The sequence below is a fragment of the Bubalus bubalis genome, chromosome 7, assembly GCF_019923935.1.
Source record: "Bubalus bubalis isolate 160015118507 breed Murrah chromosome 7, NDDB_SH_1, whole genome shotgun sequence".
Taxonomy (NCBI): domain Eukaryota; kingdom Metazoa; phylum Chordata; class Mammalia; order Artiodactyla; family Bovidae; genus Bubalus; species Bubalus bubalis.
In genome coordinates this window covers 28,397,363-28,421,876 of record NC_059163.1, presented here as the reverse complement: position 1 = coordinate 28,421,876, position 24,514 = coordinate 28,397,363, and the positions used below count along the sequence as shown (strand labels likewise).

At 39.6% G+C, this 24,514-nt stretch overlaps 2 protein-coding genes across 2 annotated transcripts; both read left to right on the top strand.

The window, feature by feature from the left end:
- The first annotated feature begins 9,939 nt into the window (after positions 1–9,939).
- LOC102415899 (growth-regulated alpha protein) lies at positions 9,940–11,972 on the top strand. Its single transcript, XM_006059633.3, has 4 exons — positions 9,940–10,113; positions 10,197–10,320; positions 10,427–10,510; positions 11,296–11,972. The coding sequence occupies exons 1-4, from the start codon at positions 10,023–10,025 to the stop codon at positions 11,309–11,311; spliced, it is 315 nt and encodes a 104-aa protein (XP_006059695.1). The 5' UTR covers positions 9,940–10,022; the 3' UTR covers positions 11,312–11,972.
- Positions 11,973–21,683: 9,711 nt separating this feature from the next.
- Positions 21,684–23,841, top strand: LOC102416225 (growth-regulated protein homolog beta). The gene is made up of 4 exons (XM_006059634.3): positions 21,684–21,850; positions 21,934–22,057; positions 22,171–22,254; positions 23,105–23,841. The coding sequence occupies exons 1-4, from the start codon at positions 21,760–21,762 to the stop codon at positions 23,118–23,120; spliced, it is 315 nt and encodes a 104-aa protein (XP_006059696.1). The 5' UTR covers positions 21,684–21,759; the 3' UTR covers positions 23,121–23,841.
- The last annotated feature ends 673 nt before the right edge of the window (positions 23,842–24,514 follow it).

Here is a 24,514-nt window from a genome sequence, read left to right as displayed (position 1 = left end):
TCACTGAGTCAAACACAACAAAGAGATTGCACCTGTGTCCAGTTTTTATAGAGGACAAGAAAGCTTGAAGCCAAAGGGGTCACCAACCACAAATTGAGTGAGAACTACCAAGTCTTAATTATCAACACCCTCAGGTGGCTCAGAGGTTAAAGCATCTGCCTGGAATGCGGGAGACCTGGGTTCGATCCCTGGGTCACTCCAGTACTCTTGCCTGGAGAATCCCATGGAGGGAGGAGCCTGGCGGGCTACAGTCCATGGCTCTCGCAAAGAGTCAGACAAGACTGAGCGACTTCACTTCAGCTAATCTTTGTGCTGTGCTCAATTGTTTAGTTGTGTCCGACTCTTTGCAATTCCATGAACTGTGGCCGACCAGGCTCCTCTGTCCATGGAATTCTCCAGGATTCCTGGAGCAGGTTGCCATTTCCTTCTCCAAGAAGGAATACTGGAGCGGGTTGCCATTTCCTTCTCCAAGGTATCTTCCCAACTTAGGGATCAAACCTGTGTCTCCTGCATTGGCAGGCAGATTTTTTACCACTGCACCACCTGAGAATCCCTAATCTAATTTCTACTCTGTAATTTTAAAGGACAGTTTCCCAACATTTATCAGCTGCTAAAATCTATTGTCATTATTTCTTTGTCCTTCTCATCTCTTCCTCTAGAGAAGAAAATTTTGTCCTTCCTAGTACAGCTACATTCCAAGAAAATGTTAGCCACAGTAAATGATAAAAAAATGTGGTTAATGTTTTTGGTAAGTTATTGGCATAAGCAACTCAACCAACCAAAAATTAATTAAGAAAAGTTATGCCAATGAATACCTAACATGGTTTTCAACTCTATTAAAATAATTTACAATATGAAAATCCCCCACCAGGTCATTACCATCAACAGTGTTTCTAGTCTTTATTTTCAGTTTGAAGTATGCCCAAGAACTTTCAGGGTCATGCCAACATTTCCCCTCATCTGTCCATCCACACCCTCAATCACAATCACAAAGTATCACAAAATGTGCTCAAGAAATAATATTTAATTGCATAGATACATATTTAGATAGAGTGTATCACATGAGATACATAACCAAGGTATCCTGCTCCCTTTTCTTCCATATTTCCCACCCACCTGTCCTAACTGAATCTCATGGTTCTTTAATTTCCTCTACATCAGAACCTTCAAATGACACACTATCTTGGTCACCCCCAAGCAGAACCTCACCTTTGACATTATTCTCTTTAGAATGGAGCAACGAGATTACAGACACTTTCCAAGACTAGCTTTTTGTCCAAACTCTCCTACTTTCAAACATACATTGAACATACCCAACATCCCCCAGGGACCTGAAAGTCCCTCAAAGATTATTCCCCCACTCCCACCACCATTTTTCAGTCTATCATACCTTATCCTGCTTCCTGCACCTTCCATCTCTGCCTGGACTCTGTGGTTAGTCATTTCTGCAAATTAAGGTCTTCATGGTTTACACTGGGCTAACCCCATGGTCTTGCTCAGTTTTACCATTTGTCTTTGTCCCTGAGTTACATGAAGAAATGAAATCATGAAATACGTATAATATCATATATGGAACGAGTCGCCAGTCCAGGTTCAATGCATGATACTGGATGCTTGGGGCTAGTGCACTGGGATGACCCAGAGGGATGGTATGGGGAGGGAAGAGGGAGGAGGATTCAGGATGGGGAACACATGTATACCTGTGGCAGATTCATTTCGATATTTGGCAAAACCAATACAATATTGTAAAGTTTAAAAATAAAATAAAATGTAAAAGAAAGAAAAGAAATAATAATAATAAAATTTTAAAAAAATTAAAAAAAAAGGAAATCATGTGTGTTGGTATCAGTGTACTTCAATGCTTTTTAGTCCTAAGTGATCTTTCCCTGAAATTTTACAGTCCTTTTGTTCATTAAGATCAACTACCTCTGTACTTTTAGCGCTGCTGTTCCAAATCCTCACCATTTCCCTCAAACACCCAGCCCTGTCCTTAGCCCTGACTACTCAGTGCCTGCTTTGTCCCACTTTATTGTGATGACCCCTAAACTCATCTCCTTTCATCCTCAAAATCTCTCTGTGCCTTCACCTTTTCTCCTTCTACTTTCTTGATATTGAGAAATAATTACCCCATCCTGAACCCATGTGTTAAATACAGTCAATAAAACTGATTGCTTAATCTCAACTAAGTACAAATTCATGCATGATGCTTTCTTTTGGCTTTTAAAAGCTATTCTTAATTTTATTTTACTTTCAAGCACATTTTGCAAATGTGAACTTAATTGGTTTTCATAATAACCCTATGAACTATTTTCAGCACTTTAAGGAGTAAAAATGTTTAGGTTGGCTATAAGCTGGAATGCAGAATGGACAATAAATAAAGCAGATACAAAAGAAAAAAAAAGGCTGCAATGAGAGATCACATGGTGTAGAAAAAGCAGAGGATAAACTCCATTCCAGCCCCAAATAATAAATCTTGCTATTTCTTGTCCTGAACATCTGTTGATTTCCTTACTGTAAGTGCCAGATAAATGCTAATGCCATCACCATCCCCTCACGCAGAGCTTTTATCTTGCTTTGTTTGTTTGATAAGACTTTGATTACTTATAACACATGCTGTGTGTGTCTCTATTAAAAAAAAGTATGTACAAATGGACAGAGTCAAGAGGAATAAAAACAAAAATAAAAGAATTTCTGGTGCAAAATATGTGGAATGTAGTAAAAAAAAAAAAAACACTGGAAAATACACTATGGACAACATTCAAAAATCAAGTCTGTGATTCTTTATTCTAATTTTTCTAGCTAAAATTTGTGACACCATGTGTGTGATACTTTCATTTGTAGTTTATACACTCATCTATGTACACTCATATGTATATATATGAGGGCCTCTCAGGTGGCACTAGTGGTAAAGAACCCACTTGCCAATGCAGGTAGACGTAAGAGATGCGGGTTCCATCCCTGGGTCAGGAAGATCCCCTGGAGAAGGAAATGGCAACCCACTACAGTACTCTGGCCTGGAGAATCCCATGGGCAGAGGAGCCTGGCAGGCTGCAGTCCATAGGGTCGCACAGAGTCAGACATGACTAAAGTGACTTAGCACACACAATCATATATATATGTATGTATACTCATCTTTAATACATATATATACATATACACAGACACATATATATATACATATATATTTATACACACACACATATACGGCATCACCGACTAAATGGACATGAATTTGTGCAAACTCCAGGAAATAATGGAAGACAATAGAAACTGGTGTGCAGCAGCCCATGAGGTGACAAAGAGTTGGACATGACTTAGTGATTGAACAACAACACTCATCTATTGACTTCCTAAATTTTGCTTCCATGAAACCACAGTCATCATGGTTTTATTCTCCAAAAAAAAATTTTATAGCATAAACTATGCATTTCCATGGAGACGTTTCCCCTTTCCCTGTGTTGAGTTCCCTTTTTAAAACTTGTCATAGCACTATTTCTTCATATTGCTTTATATGATCATGGTGGAATTTATTTAATTGAGGCTTCTTCCATAAACATTATAAACAATTTTAAGAAAATAAAGATGAAAAACTAACTTGAAGCAATTTCTTAAAATCTTTTAACAATTGCCCAAAGCCAATATTTTTAAAGTTGATTTAGTGTAACTTGGGGCCTCCCGTGTGGCTCAAACAGGAAAGCGTCTGTCTGCAATGCAGGAGACCTGGGTTCGATCCCTGGGTTGGGAAGATCCCCTGGAGAAGGAAATGGCAGCCCACTCCAGTATTCTTGCCTGGAAAATCCCATGAACTGTGGAGCCTGGTAGGCTACCGTCCATGGGGTCTCAAAGAGTCAGACACGACTGAGTGACTTCATTTTCACTCACTTTCAGTGTAACTTGAAATGATTTGAAATCATTGCAAATTGCTCAACTCATCCAGGGCTTTACTACAGATACAACAACAGAAGTTACCTAATATACAGAGGGGAGTATATTGGATAGACACTAATGAATGTCAAGTTAAGAGTTGAGAATGTCAGGTTAAGAGTTTGGAGTCTATCCAGTTTTGCATCTCTTATAAATCATGTCCTAACATGTTATACACAGTAAGGAGTTAATAAAGGTCTCCATTTTTTTTTTTTGGTCCTATCCTGAGCCTTTTATTTAATCTGACCTTCCCTCACATACTTCATACTTGGGAAATTTGTGCACATAGGTCAAGGAAACGCTTTGAGATGGACTCAAGAGCATTTTAATGGAATTAGAATTAACACCTGCACTGGTTTCTGAGTAACAGGTGGGGGCTACACATAGCCTTCAGTGACTAGATTTTGCCTCCATCTCTCCTCTCTCCCTGCCTCACAGGTTAAGCTCCAGATATATGAATTGCTGTCTGTTCCAAGTAGACATGATACTTATTTTAACCTCAATGCTTTTGTACATTTGGCATGACCTTCTGGAATGTTTCCCCTATCCTTTGATCCCCTGATTCACATGAGAAAATTTCATCTATCTTTTATACTCAACTCAATAAGTACCTTGCCTCCAGAGAAGCCACTCTGAAGTTCTCTAAGAATTTGGCCCACCCTCTTCAGAAACAAGACTAGGTATCCCACCTCTGCTGCTACTAAGTCGCTTCAGTCATGTCCAACTCTGTGCGACCCCATAGACGGCAGCCCACCAGGCTTCCCCATCCCTGGGATTCTCCAGGCAAGAACACTGGAGTGGGTTGCCATTTCCTTCTCCAATGCATGAAAGTGAAAAGTGAAAGTGCAGTCTCTCAGTCATGTCTGACTCTTAGTGACCCCATGGACTGCAGCCCACCAAGTTCCTCTGTCCATGGGATTTTCCAGGCAGGAGTACTGGAGTAGGTGCCATTGCCTTCTCCAATCCCACCTCTAGGCACCTACCATATTCTAGGCATACTTTTCATGTGATGTTCTAGGCTACTTCATAATTGTCTGTGTATAAGTCTGCTTCTCTTATTAGACTGAAAGTTTTGTGATAATGGAATAAAATTTTTTATATATATATTCCTTGAAGCTAACATGTTTCCAAACTCATAAATGTTAAGTTTAAAGTGAATAGATGGAGATATAATGGGAAAGAAGGATTTAAATAGTGAAGAATTCAGTCTGTTAAAAAGATAACTTTATAAGCAATATGAAAGAAGTAGGTATTTTTCAGGACTCTTTACCTGCATGTGGTGTAATCACAATCCAAATTGACTAAACAAGGGAAGAGAATCTATCATATATGACAGTGAAAGTCAAAGGATTTGTTGTTTTTCAGTCGCTCAGTCATGTCTGACTCTTTGTGATCCCATTAACTGCAGCATGCCAGGCTTCTCTGTCCATCACAATCTCCCTGAGTTTGCTCAAACTCATGCCCATAAAGGATTAGGTAGAACAAAGCCAGACTCAAGTTCACAAACAGCATCTCCAATAGTCTTGTCTGTGTAAACTATGTCTGTGCTTTCCTCTGTGGCATTATATTCTCAGGCAAATGTTCCCTAAGTCATGGCAAGACTGCAGATTTCCATCTTACCAGTTTAGCAATCCCAGCTAGAACCAAGAACCTCTCAAAGCCCCTTAATTCCCTACTCCCCTGCACAATTGACATTGTCTTATTGGCCAACCTTAACTCATTGGTTCCATTGTGAACCCATGTTGACATGGGTGAGGACATAGGTAAGAAGCAGGGAGCAACAGTGGCCTTGGGTCACAAATTCTCTGTCTTGAGCTCAGAACTGAAGTCACTTTAATCACATGGACTGCCAAGGGCAGAGGCAGGGATTTCCAAAGGAAAACTAAGGTTCTGTTTTAAGAAGAAAGAGGTGAATTCTGTGCTGATCCAGTGGTTAGGACTACACACTTTCACTGTCGAGAGTGTCAGATCGATAGAGAAGTAAGGTCCCTGCTGCACCTGTGTGAACCCCTCCACCCTCCAAAAAAAGAAGGAAAAGAAGAAAGGTGGGTGCCAATCAGGAGACAGGTAGAGAAAGCAGCAGACGTACTCATAGGAGAGCTCGGAAGGGGAGGTTAACACTGTTGTTCAACTGAGCATTCTTAGAAGGATGGGAGATCTTGGGATCTAGTAACTTGTTCAGTGATCTTCATTTTCCCTCCTAAGTGTAGAACAGTTCTACATAAACCATAGTTGTGAGGAAATGGGAATGGTAGCAGTGGCAGTTATGTCAACAGAGCTCTCAAGGTGAGCTAGGACACAGCAGAACCACACCACTCGTTCATGCTGGCCAATGAGCAAGGTCAGTGTTCAGCATGGAACAGCGACCTTAGATTCTGCAGGCATGTTACCTTGTATTAATCAAATCTCAAAGATACCCTTACAATTACAGAATAGAATGCAATTTAGGAAATTGAGCTTCTATTTTAGAGATGACTCCATTGAATTCATGACTGCATTGATTTATGGCTTGTGCATATAAAAGTGGCATTCGGGACATATTAAAAACAAGAAATAATTTGCTTATCCTGATGAGCTTCATATCACTAATGCTCTTAAAATTTTCCGAAACTTACTGTGGGGCTGACATGAATTAAATAATGGAAAGCAGTACATTATTAAAGGAAAAGCAATCCTTTTTTATTCCTTCCTGAAAGTAAATGATTTTAATTTAACAGGTTCCAGAGGTCATGTTATAGATATTTCTACAGATAAAGAGTTGATTCTTGACATGTCTCATCCTTTTGGCTGCTGTTGAAAGTAAGCTGAAATTCTACTTTTCCTTGGTATTTATTCACGTCACTCTTTGGGTCTGGGAACCATTACAGCTAATACTTTTCATTGTTTGAGCAACTAACTGTTAATGCCCAAGGCAGATAGCCAGTCATTTCTTAAATATTTTCTCATAAATGAATTGGGAAATTTTTTTTACTCTTATTCCTGTTTTATATGAGAAGTAATTGAAGGCAACAGTGGATTTTTAAAATCTATTCCAAGATTCTTAAAGAATATGGATGCATTCCCCCTTACAAAATTTCTAATGCTAAAAAAATGTAATGATAAATTAAGATATGTTTCTCTGAAATATACATATATATATTCTCTTTACAACAGAGGTTGTTGTGTTTATTGTGGTTGTTGTTTAATTGCTCAGTCGTGTCTGACTCTTTGCAACCCCATGGACTGTAGCCCACCAGGCTCTTCTGTCCATGGGATTCTCCAGGCAGGAATACTGGGCTGGATCACCATGTTGTGTTTATGCAAGTAACTTAATCAGGTCAGGCTGCTATAACATAATATCATGCACCGAGTGAGTGAGAAAGTCGCTCAGTTGTGTCTGACTCTTTGTGACCCCATGGACTGTATAGTCCATGGACTGAATTCTCCAGGCCAGAATACTGAAGTGGGTACCCTTTCCCTTCTCTTGGGTTGACTAGGCTGAAATAACAAGCATGAGCCTCTTGATGAAGGTAAAAGAGGAAAGTGAAAAAGCTGGTTTAAAACTCAACATTCAAAAAACTAAGATCATGGCATCTAGTCCCATCAACTCATGTCAAATAAATGGGGATAAAATGGAAACAATAGCAGGCTTCATTTTCCTGGGCTTCAAAATCACTGCAGATGGTGACTGCAACCATGAAGTTAAAAGACACTTGCTCCTTGGAAGAAAAGCTATGACAAATCTAGACAGCATATTAAAAAGCAGAGACATCACTTTGCCGACAAAGGTCCGTACAGTCAAAGCTATGTTTTTTCCAGGAGTCATGTACAGATGAGAGAGTTGGACCATATGCGAAGACTGAGCACTGAAGAATTGATACTTTCAAATTGTGGTGCTGGAAAAGACTTTTGAGAGTCCCTTGGATGCAAGGAGATCCAAGCATTCCATCCTAAAGGAGATCAATCCTAAGTGTTCATTGGAAGGACTGATGCTGAAGCTGAAGCTCCAATACTTTGGCCACCTGACAGAAAGAGCTGACTTATTGGGAAAGATCCTGATGCTGGAAAAGATTGAAGGCAGGAGGAGAAGGGGATAACAGAGGATAAGATGGTCGGATAGCATCATTAATTCAATGGACAGAAGTTTGAGCAAACTCCAGAATATAGTGAAGGACAGGAAAGCCTGGCATGCTGCAGTCCATGGGGTCGCAAAGAGTCAGCCACGACTTAGGGGCTGAATAACAACAAATTTCTCACATTTCTGGAGACTGGGAAGCAAGATCAAAGTGTCTGCAGATTTGATATCTGGTAAGAATCCTCTTCTGGTTTGCAGGTAGTGAAATCACCTTGCTTTATTCTAACATCACTGAGAGAGACGACCAGCTCTTTGGGTATCTTTTGCTGTAAAGGCACTAATCCTACTATGATGACCCCATCCTGATGACCTCAAATAAACCTAATCACCAAAAGGCTCCACAGTCATATACCATCTCAGTGAGGTATAGGGCTTTGACATAGGAATTTTTGGAGGGTGCTAACATTTAATGCATAATAGTAAGGTTGTCAACACTTCTATTTTATTTAGCAAATATTTATATAGCACTTTATATGTGCTACTCTTTGAACACTACTGAGCACACACTCTTCTAGAAATGTTAACACATTTCATATTCATAGCAACTCTGTGAGGCAGACACTATCATTAGCTCGCTTTAACAGAGGAAGAGCAAGAGCAGGGACAGATTAAATAATTGCCCATGATCCCGTGGTCACATGGCAGGTAAATGTACAGTTGAGACTTCAGCCTTGACAGCCTGATTGACAAACTCCCTCTGTTCCTGAGGCAGACCCTCTTCCTCCGCTCCCCAATCCTTCTCACAGCATCCACAGAACATCACACACATCTCCGAGGTCCTTACCTACTCTGGAGGGTCAACTTAGACCAACTACAGTTTAATCCAGAAAGGGATATTGAAACTGATGCTGAAAGTGAGAAGGCCTCAGTTACATAGAATTTGAAATGTAAGTACATTGATAATTGATTCCCAGGAGGGAATCAATCCAAAGAAATAGGCAAATTCAAACAACACGAAGTGAGATGTACTAGTAATCTAGTATTTGTGTCCAAAGCCATATCTGTTTGCTGCTTAAAGTCAGGAATCCTAGGCACTAGCTTTCTGATCTTAAGATCTTTTCTGCCCACAGACAGGCCTAGGAAAGGTGAAGGGATCTCCTGAGCCCAACGTGGCCCTTTATAATACCTGATATCTGCGGTGGGTGAAAACACAGCCTTCTGTATAACAAAAAGTGGTGCTCTTGGAATCACTAAGTTCCAGAATTTCGAAGAAAGGACAGATAAGAGATTACAACACAGTATCCTAAAATAAACAGGGAATCAACCCATTTAATAGGTCCCTGGCCCTCACCCCCAGTCCATATCTCAAAAAAAACCCCCCAAAAAAACCCAACTAACCAACCAAACAAACAAAAACAATGGCACTAGCATGATTTATTTTTGATCCTAGAACATCAGGAATTAGACAAATGTTCTTACATATAAATTGAGATGACAGATGTTATTTTAAGCAGTGCATTTATTTCAGGGATTCATAAAATCTACAAAATGCAAATTAAAGAGAAAGAGGAAAGACAGACAAAACAAACAAACAAAGGCTGCCATTCTAGACTCAACTCGTTCAATCTCCAAAATAGAAGTGTCTTTGAAAGAAATTAACTCCCCCTAAGCTGTGGTACAGTCCCTATACTAGTCTAATCAGTCTGACAACGCCCGCTGACAACCAGGGGTGTCCGGGCGCGCACGGCACCCCCTCGACCTTAGGTAGCCCCAGCTTGGCGGCGACTCATTCCCCGCCTGGGGATTTGGGCACAAAGAGGACACCCCGCGTGCGTGGACTCCCCGGGAGGCAGGCGGGGCCAAGCCTTCCTTCCGCACCCGGGAATGACCCACGCGTCCGGGAATTTCCCGGCCCGGGGCTGCCAACTCCCGCCTCAACCATGGATAAAAGGGCTTCACCCGGCTCCGGGAGCCACAGAGCCCGCTCAGCCAGCGCTCCCGCTAGCCTTCCCGCCGCAAACACAGACCCTCCGAGCTGACACCCATGGCCCGAGCCGCGAACCCCGCCGCTCCCCGGTTCCTCCGCGCCGCGATGCTTCTCCTGCTCCTGGTGGCCGCCGGCCGGCGTGCAGCAGGTGAGACCCGGATCCCCAGGGCGGGACGGGGGTCGGTGGGTGCCCGTGAGGACAGCCCCTAACCCACTCTGTCCTTCCCGCAGGGGCGCCCGTGGTCAATGAACTGCGCTGCCATTGCCTGCAAACTTTGCAGGGAATTCACCTCAAGAACATCCAGAGCGTGAAGGTGACGCCCCCCGGCCCCCACTGCGGCCAAACCGAAGTCATGTAAGTAGGGCCACTGTTGTCCTTATCACCCCCGCCGTCCGGATGCCCCAACCTAGACTTACAGCCCGACCTCCTGCCTCACGTGGATTCTCCCTTCTCTCTGCAGAGCCACTCTTAAGAATGGTCAGGAAGCTTGTCTCAACCCTGAAGCTCCCATGGTTAAGAAAATCATCAATAAGATGCTAAACAAGTAAGTCATGGATTTTATTCCTACTTGCAACTAGAGCCATTGCTCTCAAATACTGACATCTACCTCCTGAAAATAGTATTTGATAAACCCACAGTTCAGTTGTAGGACTAAAACCCATTATTTCCCCCATTAAATTTGATCTGCTCTAGTGTCTGAAGGCTATTTCCAGCTCCCTCTGTCCTGATCCTCCTCTCCATCCGCATTCAAATGAGCCTGTATGTTCCTAAAAGATTCAGTAGGGCTTTCCTGGTGGATTAGAAGGTTAAGAATTCACTTGCAATGCAGGCGACCCAGGTTCAACCCTTGGGTCAGGAAGATCCCCTGGAGAAGGGAATGGTTACCCACTCCAATCTTCTTGACTGGAGAATTCCATGGACAGAGGAGCCTGGTGGCTTACAGTCCATAGGGTCACAAAGAATCAGACACAACTGAGCGACTTCAAAAGATTAAGTAAATTTAACCAGAAACGGTAAAATGCTTCCAACCCATTAAAGAACAGATGTTGTTTACCTCCATTCCTCAATGGTTTCTACCTGAAAAATGGAGACCCAGGTTTTGGGCAACAGGAACCTCAGAAACTTAGCAGTGAAGAGCAGGACTTTGCAGTGAAAGCTCCCTGAGTTCTAGGATGCCTGTGAAAGTTTTTTAATCCCTTTGAGCAGAAACCTTTTCTGAGTGCGGAGCTGGGCCAGGGTCTGCATGCAGAAGTCCCTCCAGCCTTGGGGCCTGTACAAGAAGAGTAGCTTTCCTCAGCACTTATAACCCTAACCCTTTTCTCATTGCAGGGGCAGCACCAACTGACCTAGAGGGAAGTAAGAAATTCATTAGTGACCGTTCCTGAAAAGTGGTCTCTGCTCATACAGGAACTGAAAATGAAGAAGAGAATGGCTGGTTTCCAGGGACAACTAGAAAGGACTTGATGTGCTGGACTATTTTATATGAGTTCTATTTATTTATATATGTATTTATTTTTCAAAGCTGGTATTTTAGTCTTTTACATGTTAGTGTTTAAAGATGTGATTATGTTAAATCAAACATAACCCAGTCCTGATTGCTATTTAATATGAAGATGATGAGTTTTAAATGTTTTATTCCACTGATATTTATTGGAAGACCATAAAGTGCCAGGCTCTGTGAGAGAGGTGGAGGCAGTGAGTGGGAGAGGGGAGTTTATACAATCAGACAGTGAAATCACTATTAGAATCAGGGAAAGTATGTGCATTTCTATTTCTTTACTTTTTAAAAAGAATGTCAGTTGTTATTTATTGAAATGATTTCATATTATGTGATCAACATTTTTATGTTGAAATTTCCCTTGGACATTTTATGTCTTGCTTGTAAGGCATAATGCCTTGTTTAATGTTTACTATGTGGTGTTTCTCTTTGTTTTGGAACAAAGAAGTTAAAACTACTGTTACATTTTTTAAATGGCATGAAAATAAAAGTTTTGCAAAAAAAATAACATGATTAAGTTTTGTTTTCTTCTTCTTGATCTTTAGTTCCTCCTGGGTGCTCAAGGTATTATACACTTAGGCTTAGGTTGTGCCTAACTTTATGCCAACTCCAGGCTGTTATTCCCTTTTTTCCTCTAACTTGAAGGGAATATTTGATATACTACCCTCCTCAACCACTTTGAGAATTCTAGTTTTATAAAAAGAAAATTGCTGTTTTTTTTTCACACTGACCAATTTGTTATTCAAAAGTAGTTCTTTATAAACTGTTGAATTTTTATTAATATTTCAACAAGGGCTCCTATTAAATTGTTTTGATAAAATGGTTTTTCAAACAGCTATGCAATTCTTTTCCTTTTAATGAAGCTGGGAGAAAAAGAGAAAAGTAGATTATTCCTAAGAACAGGAGCAGTTTGTGTTGTTTAAAATGACAGTAATAATGGTCAGTAGAAATAAATACATAGTGTACAGTAAAATATATGACAAAAGTAACACAAATGATAGGTAGGGAGATAAATAGATTTATAATACAATGCGTTATACAATATAATACATTGTTAGAGAAAGCTTTAAAGAAAATTGCAATGTGGCAAGAATATAGTAATTTTTAGGACAAACAATAAAAAAATGCTAAATTTTAGATTTAAAAATCTAAAAAAGGGGAGAAAATGGAATAAAAGAAAATACCTGTATAATGCAAAAGTAGACAAAAATTAAGGAATAAAGGAACAAAACAACAGATGGCATAGGGAGAAATGGCTTCCTTTTGGAAGGATTTCTAATAATATAAGTAGAGCCTCTTGAAGGTGGGGTTTAATTCCAACCCTTTCACACACACCTGAGTTTGGGCTGGACTTAGTGACTTACTTCCAAAAAAGAGGTAAGGAAAAAGGAAAAATGATAAACTTACAATAGAGAATCTGTCACTTAACCAAGTGATTAAGTTTATTATCACCACTTGATATCACTTGATATCATGTGACTATCATGTACTCATATGATGTGATGAGAAGGACACTTCATCTTCATGATATTCTTACCCCAAATCAATAATCCCAGTGTAATCATTGGAAAATCATCCTAAAAATCCACATGGAGGAACATTCTACAAAATAACTTATCTTGCCTAGAAAATCCCATGGATGGAGGAGCCTGGTTGGCTGCAGTCCATGGGGTTGCTAAGAGTCGGATACAACTGAGCGACTTCACTTTCTGAGCGACTTCACTTTCACTTTTCACTTTCATACAGTGGAGAAGGAAATGGCAACCCACTCCAGTGTTCTTGCCTGGAGAATCCCAGGGATGGGGGAGCCTGGTGGGCTGCCGTCTATGGGGTCGCACAGAGTCGGACACGACTGAAGTGATTTAGCATTTAGCATGCTATAAAACTGTCAAATTCATGAAAGACAAAACTGAGAATCTGTCACAGCTCTAAGGAGACAAAAGACACATGACTTAATGCCATGTGGTATGCTGGATTGGATCCAGGAATAGAAGAAAGACATTAATGGAAAGTGGTAAGACCCAGACAGAGGCTGGAGTTTCGTTAACAGCAATGTGCCAATGCTAATTTCTTAGTTTTGACAAGTGATTATAAATATGTAGGATATCAGCAAGAGGAGATACTGGGCCAAGGTCCACAGGAACTCCGTGTGCTATCTATACAAGTGTTTAGTAAATCTAAAATTATTCTGGGGCTTTCCTGGTGGCTCAGTGGTAAAGAACACGCTTGCCAATGGTAGGAGACGTGGTTTTGATCCCTGGTCCAAGAAGATCCCACATGCAAGTGGGAGCAAGTGGAGCAAGTAAACCAATGTTCAACAATTACTGAGTCTGTGCTCTCCAGCCTGGGAACCACAATGACAAACCCTGTGCTGCAACTTCTGAAACCCGCTCACCATAGGGCCTGTGCTCCGAAACAAGAGAAGCCACTGCAAAGAAAAGCCCATGCACTGCAACTAGAGAGTAACCCCTTTCCCTGAGACTAGAGAAAAGCCTGAGCAGAAATGAAGACCCAGCACAGCCAAAAAAAAAAGTAAACTAATTAACTTTGAAAATTATTCCAAATTGAAAGTCTGTTTTTAAAAAGATAAGACATTAAATCCAAATATATTAGAAATTATAGTAAATTGAAATGAGATAAACACTCAAATTAAAAGTCAAAGACCATCAGGCTGTGTAATTAAGGCAAAAAGAATCAATGTTGCTTTAAAAAGGCGCACTTTAAACATTAGGACCCAGATCATTTGAAATGAAAAGAATTAAAGCATTATATCATGCAAAAAACCACTTGAAAGAAACTTGGCATGGATATACTGATGTATTAATTACTTATTAATTCATTATTAGTATAAATTATTGATATACTTGTTAATGGTTGGCATATTGTGCATGCATGCTAAGTGACTTCTGTCATCTCTTTGCAACTCTTTGCAACCCTACGGACTTTAGCCCGCCAGGCTTCTCTGGGATTCTCCAGGCAAGAATACTGAAGTGGGTTGCCAGGCCCTCCTCCAGGGGTTCTTCCTGACCCAGGGGTTGAACTTGCATCTCTTACTTCTTCTGCATTGGCAGGTCATAAAAAATGTATCAACAAATTTTAAAACCTTGAAAAGTTACAGAGGATATTCTCTGATCATCAAGATTTTTATGATGATTATAACTTTCCTAGCTGAAATATGTAATAACATATTACTGTACGTGATATGCTTGCTGTGGTTTATAACTCATCTCTCAACTTCCTAAATTTTGCTTCCATAATACAGAAAGCATCAAAACAGGGTCATCATGCTGCTTTCATGCCCATTATAGCCAAGAGTGATAAAAAATATTTCCACAGAGACATTTCCTCACTTCCTATATCTATTTCTTGACATATTCTTTGGTAATTTTGGCATTTCTGTATTTCTTTGGCTTATACATATGTGATATATTTTAATTACCTCCACAAAAGTTTAAAAAACAATCTTAAAAAAACAGAAAGTCAAAGTTTACACTGAAATCTATTCTTTAGAAGACTTGGAATAATGCCCAAACTTAACATATTACTTGGTATTCAGAGATAATTGAAATGAATTTAAATATTCAGAGTTTTTGAAATTGTCAGGCTGTCTTTCCGACAGGAACAGAAGGTAAGACTAACTCTATTGCAGAAGAAAGTACGCATGAAGAAGAAGTTCATGTTTCAGCTTTTTCCACTACATATCTTTTGCAAAACTGACCACAAATTCTTGCATCAATACATTGTATGTGCTTTATAAATGCCCTTTGACTTAATATTTTTGACCTAAAACTGATAGTTTGTCCGATATTTCTCCAGTAAAGATGGGTTTATTCAACACCAGCAAAGAATTGCAATTTGAAGTCTGCAACAATGGCAAGCTCCATCCAAGTCCCCACGCCGTAAGGGAAGAAGAACATTTTTATAGAAAGGAACAAGAAGTTGGGAGGGCTACAGTAAACAAAAAGTCCATGGATTTTCATTGACTGAGTCTTTGCAGGGAAAGGAGTCTTCTTCCTGTTGGGCTCAGTTCTTGTCCCAGAGTGTGAAAGCTCCCCCTTCTGGTCACTCTGTTCTATTTGGGTTTCTATGAAGTTTCTGCTTATTATTATTTATTATTGTTAGTTTTACAATATCTACCACCCCTCCTTTTCTGCACACACTGTGAATCTTAGGTTACCCTAGCCTTTCCTCCTCCCCATGGTAGACAGCTGATAAAGGTCACAATGTAGTCTGTGCAAGAAGGCTATAGAAACACCTTGAGGTGCATGGAGAGACTTCCCAATGGAGGTAACATCCAAACTGGGTCTTGATGGAGAAGCAGGATCCTATGAGCACATGGCCTCCAGTGTCCCAGCCCTGCCACCTCCTCTAGCCTCTTTTCCCCTCTTCCTGCTCGTAGAATGAGCTGTAAATGCAAGACACTTGCTCTCTCAGTACTCACATGCTCTTTTCAATAACCATGCCTTTGCCCCCTTGATCCTCTTTGGAATGTTTTCCACCCCTCTGTGTTCCCCATTTACCTGGAAAGCTCCTTATTCTTCAGATTTGCATGAGTGAGCACTTCTTTCAGGAAAACTTGTCTGACAACTCTCATAAACCCTCTATAAGAGTTGCAGTAAGTCTCCCTTCTCACTCCCAATACCTTGGGAATGGTTTGCCATGGTAGCTTTTCTGAAACTTCTCTTTTTTACATTCATTTCCTACTGCATTGAGAGTTAGATGGTAGCAGAGTCTCTTATTTCTCTTTATATCCCCAGCACCAAACTTCATTCCCACCTTATAAAAGCTGAAAAAATAACCATTGAAAGTGAAGAAACAAATGGAGAAATGCATTAAATTTGAGTTGAAACACCCTCCTTTTTCATAAGATAATTCTGGCAATAAGTAGAGTCAGTAACAAAAAACCTAATTCAAATTGGGTTAATCAAGAGGGACTCATCTGATCTATGAAACTAAAAGACTGATGAGTAGACGCAAAAAAGCTCAGTGATGCAGTTCAAAACTTCATAACAGTCTCACTCTGGATCAGGCTGCTTTTCTCTGTGCTGGTTTCATTTTAGGCAAGCTCTTCTCAAGCACGGGCAAAGTTTTAAATTTCTGTTCTACTAGATATAACACAACAGGAATATTGCTTCCAACATCTTCATTCTTCTCCTCTCTGTGCCAGAATTGTTCTACCCAAAGTAAACGTTGCAGCAATACAGGGTTGGCAATTGTGGGCACAACTTCCCGAGGCCAGCATGGGGAGAGCAGCAAGGCACAGACCATTCCTGAAGCTCCATCATCTGGGGATACAGCACCAACTCTGGAATTTTTTTTTTAATATCTATTTATTTGACTGTACCAAGCTTAAGTTGCTGCATGTGGGATCTAGTTCCCTGACCAGGTACTGAACCCAGGCCCCCTGCATTGGGAGCCCAGAGTGTTAACCACTGGACCACCAGGGAAGTCCCACAATTCTGGATTTTAAAGGCAGATGAGATAATGTCAATCAAATCTGCATAATGCTGTAAATATGCTAGCTCAAAATGAAATTTAGCTACTAATTCTTTTAATATAGGGTTGGCTCTATACTTTTAAAACTGGTGATTGCCTTAGTTGAAAGTTTGTGTATATACATTTCAGAATACTATTGCTTTTTATTTTTAAATTTTTTTCTTTTGTTTTTGGCCATGTTGTGAGGCTTGCAGAATCTTTTTTCCCCAACCAGTGATGGAACTCGGACCCTCCATAGTGAAAGGGTGGACCACTAGAGGAATTCCCACATTATTGCATTTTAAATGATCTGAAAAATAATATAGTGCCATTAAGGATTAAATTTTGAGAATTGATATATTAAAGTAGAAAAAATCTTTTGCACTTCATTTTGTAAGAAATAAATGTTCATTAAGCAATGTTTATTAAGACAATATACAAAGTCTTAGGCATACAGTTGAAGATAATTCTACAATATGATGGTGATTCTTGATGTGGTTTATCCTTTTGGCTACTACAGTGTTTTGATTTTCTATTCATTCACCCCGAGTATTGGCTTATGTCAATACTTTGGTTTGGATCTGGAAAGCATTAGAGCAAACATTCTCTGGTTTCTTAAGTTATAAAGAGAATAAATGTCTGAGTAGTCTCCAATTAATGCTGAAGGCAAAGTATTTTAGATAATAAAATATGACAAAGCGCTCAAAGTCAGTAGAAAACTGTGATCCTTATTTCAGCAAACAAGAGCTGATGATATTGCTCAGTTCGCTTCTGGGAAACTCTCAGGGTGGCGTCATTATTCCTGACCTGATTTTTGAGTTGAAGTCCACTGATGTGGAAAATCAAATCGCTAGATGAATAGATATAGATTTTATTAAATTCAAGTATATAATATTCATGACACGAAAACTCTTATTGTCAGTGAAATAAAACACTGGAGACTCTTGAGCAGTTGGCTATTTTCAAGTTTTAGGAAAGGCGAAGTTGAACTATTCAACCATGAGAATAACAAAACAAGACTGCTCTTCTGAAGTTAACTGTCATTTGTTTCAGGAAAAATAAATAATTTTTTATTGTGGAGTGGCTAAAGCTACACTGCCTGAAGCTCAAATTCTGAATTATCTTAACTCTGAGATCTTGGCAACTTATTAATAGTTTCCCTGTGGGGGAAAAATTGTGACGAAAATAAACTGGTGACTATTTCATGAGGCAGTTAAGACTAAGTGGGTTTTACATATATGTAAAAGACTTAGAATATTGCCTATTACATCAAAGTGTTATTTATGATAGCACTTCATGTTTACTTAGCATCTCATAAACACATAAAACATGTCAGATACTAGGATGTTGAAGAAAAAAGGAAAGATCTGCAAAAGTTTGTTTCTTGAACAGAAGTTTAAAAGTCTTAATAACAATCTCTTCATGTTTTCTGTCCTTTATACTTGTTCTATAATAAGCAGATATACATTTTAATCAGAAAAATAAAATCAAATTTTTTAACTTTTAAAGAATAGCTGTTATGTCTCTGAGCCACTGATTATGTCAAGAAAACATAATATAGTTGACCCTTGAAAACATGGGGGTTAGGGGTGCAGTTGAAAATCCAAGTATAAGTTTTGACTTTCCAAAAACTTAACTACTGATCACCTACTGTTGACTGGAAGCCTTACCAATGGCATAAACAGTCAATTAATACATATTTCATTTAGTCACTAAATTGTGTCTGACTCTTGCGACCTCATGGACTGTAGCCCACCAGGCTCCTCATCTGTGGGGATTTTCCAGGGAAGAACACTGGAGTGGGTGGCTATTTCCTTCTCCAGGGGATCTTCCCAACTCAGAGAGAGAACCAGAGTCTCCTGTGTTGGCAGGAGGACTCTTTATACTGCTGAGTCACCAGAGAAGCCCATTTGTATTATATACTTTATTCTTAAAATAAAGTAAGCTACAGTAAAAGAAAATTAGGGCACTTTTATTAGGAAAATTTTAACAATGAGAAAATACATTTATATTACTGTACTGTATTTATTGATACTTTAACTTTGTCATATGTTTATAAGATGAATCATCTGTCAGTATCTCCATCAACATTGTCTTATTTAATACAAAACACTGTAGATGTTATATGTACTAATAACATGACTCATCAAAAATGAAAAATAATGTAAAATTCATATTTAATTACAGATATAAAGATTAATGCATTGATAACAAGGAAGCAATATGATTGCTTTGTGGTAGCTTAATTGATACAATTGCTTCACAGTATCTTAGCCTATATTCTAATGAATGAACCACTATAAAAACCTTATGGCCAACAGTATTATAGTCATATTCATAACATAGTATTAGAAACATGGTTACATTTAAAAAAAAAAATTTACCTGTGATGATCGTTTCTCCAATTGTGAAATAGAGAGGCATACTGTATGGTTAATGTAATAAAAGCAAAGTTATAAAACAGGAATAAAGCTAACATATTAATTTTATATTAAGTATCACTCACCTTATGCCTACGTAAGAACAGACTAGTATTTACATGGATTCTATCCATTCATGACATAGCAACTTTTTCCTGTTTTGTTTTGTTTTTTTTTTTTTTGACATTTCTAGGCTACGTGGTTAGTTTGCAATTTTTTTTTTCAAATTGCCACAAATCTCCCAAATTTTTTCCAATATGTTTATTGAAACCAGTCTGTGTATAAGTGGACCTATGCAGTTTGAGCCCATGTTATCCAAGTGTTAAGTATTGCTGTTGTTCAGTTGCTGTCATGTCTGACTCTTTGCAAGCCCACGGACTGCAGCATGCCACCCTTCCCTGTCCTTCAGTATCTCTCAGAGCTTACACAAACTCATGTTCATTGAGTCAAGTGTCAAGTATATTTCCAATTAAGAATCCCAGAAAAATAAAAATAACAACAGTATCTAAGCAAATTCTCAATTATTGCTGAGTTACTCATATTTTATAAGCTTTAGGTCATCTTTCATTCCCTACTTTTTTTTTAAAGTTAAATTTCCTGTTCTTTATCTCAGGACTATACTGACAAAAAAATGTAAAGACAAATCTTTATTATAGTCTAGTGATTCTTAATCTTTTCTAATAATCAAAATGAGAGATCTTCACTTTTATTCACATTTTGTAGTTGAAATGACTAAAACTAGAATTATAAGATTATTCAACAAACTAGATAACAAAAATTGTACCCTGTTTTCTCTTAAGAAAAAATATGCAAACATTTTATGTTGGAATAGTTTTTGTTTTTATTTTGTTTTTTTTTTCTTCAATAATTATTTTCTCTTTGTGCAAAGATTTTATCCTCAGATTAATTTCAGCTTAGTAATATGGAAAAAACAATTTTTATTTTAGTTTTTAAAAATTATTTATAGCATTTAATATGTACAGGTGTTTTCCAATGCTAATACATTTATTCATGGTAACAGCCGGTTGAAGTAGATATTACAGTTCATCTCTATTTTACAGATGAGAAACTAAGCCACGGACAATTAAATGCCATGGATCAATATTTCCGAGAGCTGAAATTCCTACTTAGCAGCCTATAACAGAGGTCTGCTCTGTGTCTTTACCCACCCTTCCAACCTCCCCTCCTCTCTCTTGCTTACCACTGGGTATCCCCATACTTTTAACAGATCTGCATCCAGAATCACACCTAAACCATCTGAAACCTACCTGAGCATAATCCAACAAAGGACATTAAAACTAAGGGTGAAAAATAAACTACACAATTATGACGTCTTCAATCAACTGCTTGAAGTGTCTTTTTAGAAATCAGTACAAATAAAAGATGACAACAATTATTTCTCTGGAAGGAAATCAAATCACTGGAAGCAGAAAAGTCCATATAAGATGAAGATAAAATGAGATTTGTGACCATCAAACAAGTAAATGGTATGACATTCATGATATTAGCTCTTAGATACTTCACAGGAACACCTGTTTTTTTGGTTAGAAGAGTGAAGGGTACAACTCTCACTACTGGCACTAGGCATTCCTCACCCTCCAAACCCACACTCCAATTCCTGTGACTTATTTTGTTCTTGAACAAAACTAGAAACTGGACTGGGACACACCTTTCCCTCCCTGGAATAGGTCCAAATGACCACTTGTCCCTTAGTTCACTAATTAATCAACACACTCTATGCAAAAAAAGCTGGTATTCGTGAATCTACTCGAGCTCTGGAAGTTCCAGAATTTCACCGGGGAAGGAAGCTTTGTAGGATTGCGACACTTTAGTTGCAATGTAAACACAAAATTAAACTTTTGATACTGGTCATCCCCTCACTACTGCGGGGATAATATGACATGAAGTGTGATTTATTTGTGCTCGTAAAATACCGGGAAGTAAGAGAACATTCTCATGCATAATTTGAGATGACATGTGCTTTAAGAGTGTATTTATGCAGACGTGGATAAAATCATCAAGTCCCAAAATACTTAAGTGTAAGTAACACGTGGAAAATCAGTTCTCTCTGCGTCCTGGCCTTAATTCCCTCAATCTTAATAACTAACGTTTGTCATGATGCCTGTCTCCTCTAAGATGTGACAACACTTCTTGCAAGGCGACTCACCCTCCGGTGGGGATTTGGGTAAGGGGATGACTCCCCGAGTGCGCAGATTACGCGTGAGGCGGGCGGGGCCGCGCCTTCCTTCCGGACCGGGAATTTCCCTGTCCCCGAGGCTGGCAACTCCCATCAGATCAGGATAAAAGGGGTTCGCTAGGCTCGAGGAGCCACAGTACCCGCTCAGCCAGCGCTCCCGCCAGCCTTCCCGCTGCAGACACAGACCCTCCGAGCTGAGACTCATGGCCCGAGCCGCGACCGCCGCCGCCCCCCGGCTCCTCCGCGCAGCCATGCTGCTCCTGCTCCTGGTGGCCGCCGGCCGGCACGCAGCAGGTGAGACCCGGATCCCCAGGGCGGGACGGGGGTGGGTGGGTGCCCGTGAGGACAGCCCCTAACCCACTCTGTCCTTCCCGCAGGGGCGCCCGTGGTCAACGAACTGCGCTGCCAGTGCCTGCAGACCTTGCAGGGGATTCACCTCAAGAACATCCAGAGCGTGAAGGTGACGCCCCCCGGCCCCCACTGCGACCAAACCGAAGTCATGTAAGTGTCACTTCCGTTGCTGTCCTCATCATCACCACCCACCGTGCCGATGCCCCCACCCCGACCCCCAAATGGACCTCCCACCTCATGTCGATTCTTCCTTCTCTCTGCAGAGCCACTCTGAAGACTGGTCAGGAAGTGTGTCTCAACCCCGCCGCCCCCATGGTTAAGAAAATCATCGATAAGATGCTTAACAAGTGAGTTGTGGTTTTTATTCATCTTGTGACTATAGTCATTCTGCCTGCTGAAAGTTATGTCAGAGAAACCTAGGATTTAGCTGAAGGAATGAAAAAAAAAAAATCAGTATTTCAGAATTAAATTTGCCATTAAGGTCATTAATCTGCTCTGGTGTCAAAAGGACACTTCAAGTGCCTTCTGGCCTCCTCGCTCTTTGAGTGTGGTAAATGTATGTTTCTAAAAGATGAAACCCCAGGGACTGAATCCCAGTCCCCTGTATTGTAGGCAGATTCTTTACCATCTGAGCCACCAAGGAAGCCCAAAAGGTGAAGCAGAGTTAGCCAGTGATGCTAAAATGCTTCCTATCTGTTAAGGAACAAATACTGTTTACCTCAAGTTTTACATGGGCTTCAGACCTGAGAGGTAAAACTCTTGGATTTGGGTCATATGGAGCTCAGGCTTGGTGGTGAAGCCAGGGACTTTTCAGGGAACGCCCCTTCCCCTGGCCTCTGCCAAGGTGCAAGTCTAGGTTCCACCCTTTATTATTCCTGTAACCCCAGGGAAAGTACTTAATCTCTTTAAGTCTCAATAACATGGGGAATAATAGTAATAGGTATTTAATGGAGTTTGCCATGAGGCTTAAGTAATGTCATGCATGTACTTTTTTTTTAGCTCAAGGTGGCATTATATTCTCGCTTTTTGAAAATAGTAAGATTGCTACCACAGACTCCATGTTCCTAATTAAATAGCATTTAGGAGCCTGGCATTTTCTGTCATATTGCAGCAATGGTCTAGGTAGCAACCACATTGTGCAGGGCTGTGAGGTCAGTTTTTGGGGTCCTACTAACAGTAACCATTTTCTCATCGCAGGGCTAGTGCCAACTGATCAAGAGAAATGGAAGGAACTTCTTGACTACTCAGCAGCCTCAGTGGAAGTGAAGTAAAAGAAGAGAAACAAATGGCTCCCGGGGCCATCTGGACTGTGTTTAATGTATTTGGCTGTTTCTTATGAGAGTTCTATTTATTTACATCTGTATTTATTTATTTATTTTTCAAAGCCTGTGTATTGATACTCTAATATTTAAAGGTGTGAATGTGTTTGGCAGTTCTCGGTACAGTTCGTTTCAAAGTTTATTTTTATATTAACTTAAAGTTAGTTCAATCCTGACTGTTATTTAATTTGAAGATGGTATGTTTTAAGTGTTCTTTACTTATTAAACTATTTTTGGGGAGAGGGTATTCCACACTGTACTATCCACTATAGTAAAGGCTAGAGACAGTAGTGGAGGGTTCAAGCAAACAGATAGGTCACGATCACTGTTAATGTAGGGAATGTATGTGTACGTTTACTTTTTGTAGAGAAGATTGTCAGTTGTTATTTATTGAAACGTTTCACAATCTGTAGTCAACATTTCTGATGTTGAACCTTTACAAATAACAATGATCTAAATATCCCTTGGACATTTTATGTCTTCCTTGTAAGGCATAGTGCCTTGTTTAGTGTGAGTTATCTAAATGTTTCTCTATGTCTTGGAATAGAGAAGTTTAAGTATTTATTGATGTATTTTTATTAATAACATGAAAATAAAGTTTTTTACACAAATTTATTACTTAAGTTTCTTTTTTATTTCTTGACCACTTTTATCCTCCCTCTTGAATACCCAGCACTTGGGTTTTCTATTGCTCTTGTAACAAATTATTACAAATTCAGTAGTTTAAAAGAATATACTTATTCTTTTACAATTCTGGAAGTCAGAAGACCAAAATTAGTTCCACTGGACTAAGGTCAAGGTGTCTGCATTGCTGCCTCATTCTGGAGGCACTAGGGGAAAATCCATTGCCTTGGTCTTTTTAGCTTCCAGAGGTCACCTATGTTTCATAGCTTATGATCATCTTCCTGTATCTTAAAGCCATCAACATAGCCTCTTCAAATCTCTTTCTCTAGGGCACCAAAATTTGCCTCCCACCAAATGTGTCTCTTTGTTGGTTATTTTTAATAAGCAGAAGATTCAGAAAGGTGTTTTTTGTAACCTCTATCTTAACTGCCTAAAAGAATTTAGATAAAAAACCTGTTTTCAGAATAGACTTAGAAGAGATCTCTGCAAAGAATATGGGCCAGGGGTGGTGAGGCAAACTCTAAGCAGGATCTAAAAATCAGAGTTCACTTCGTGCCCCATTATCTCTGCGTGGTGCAACAAATATTATCAAACATTGGCTTTCCTATTCCCAGGTAAATTGCGTCTCTCCCCAAAAGCCCCATAACCATTACTCCCAACATCT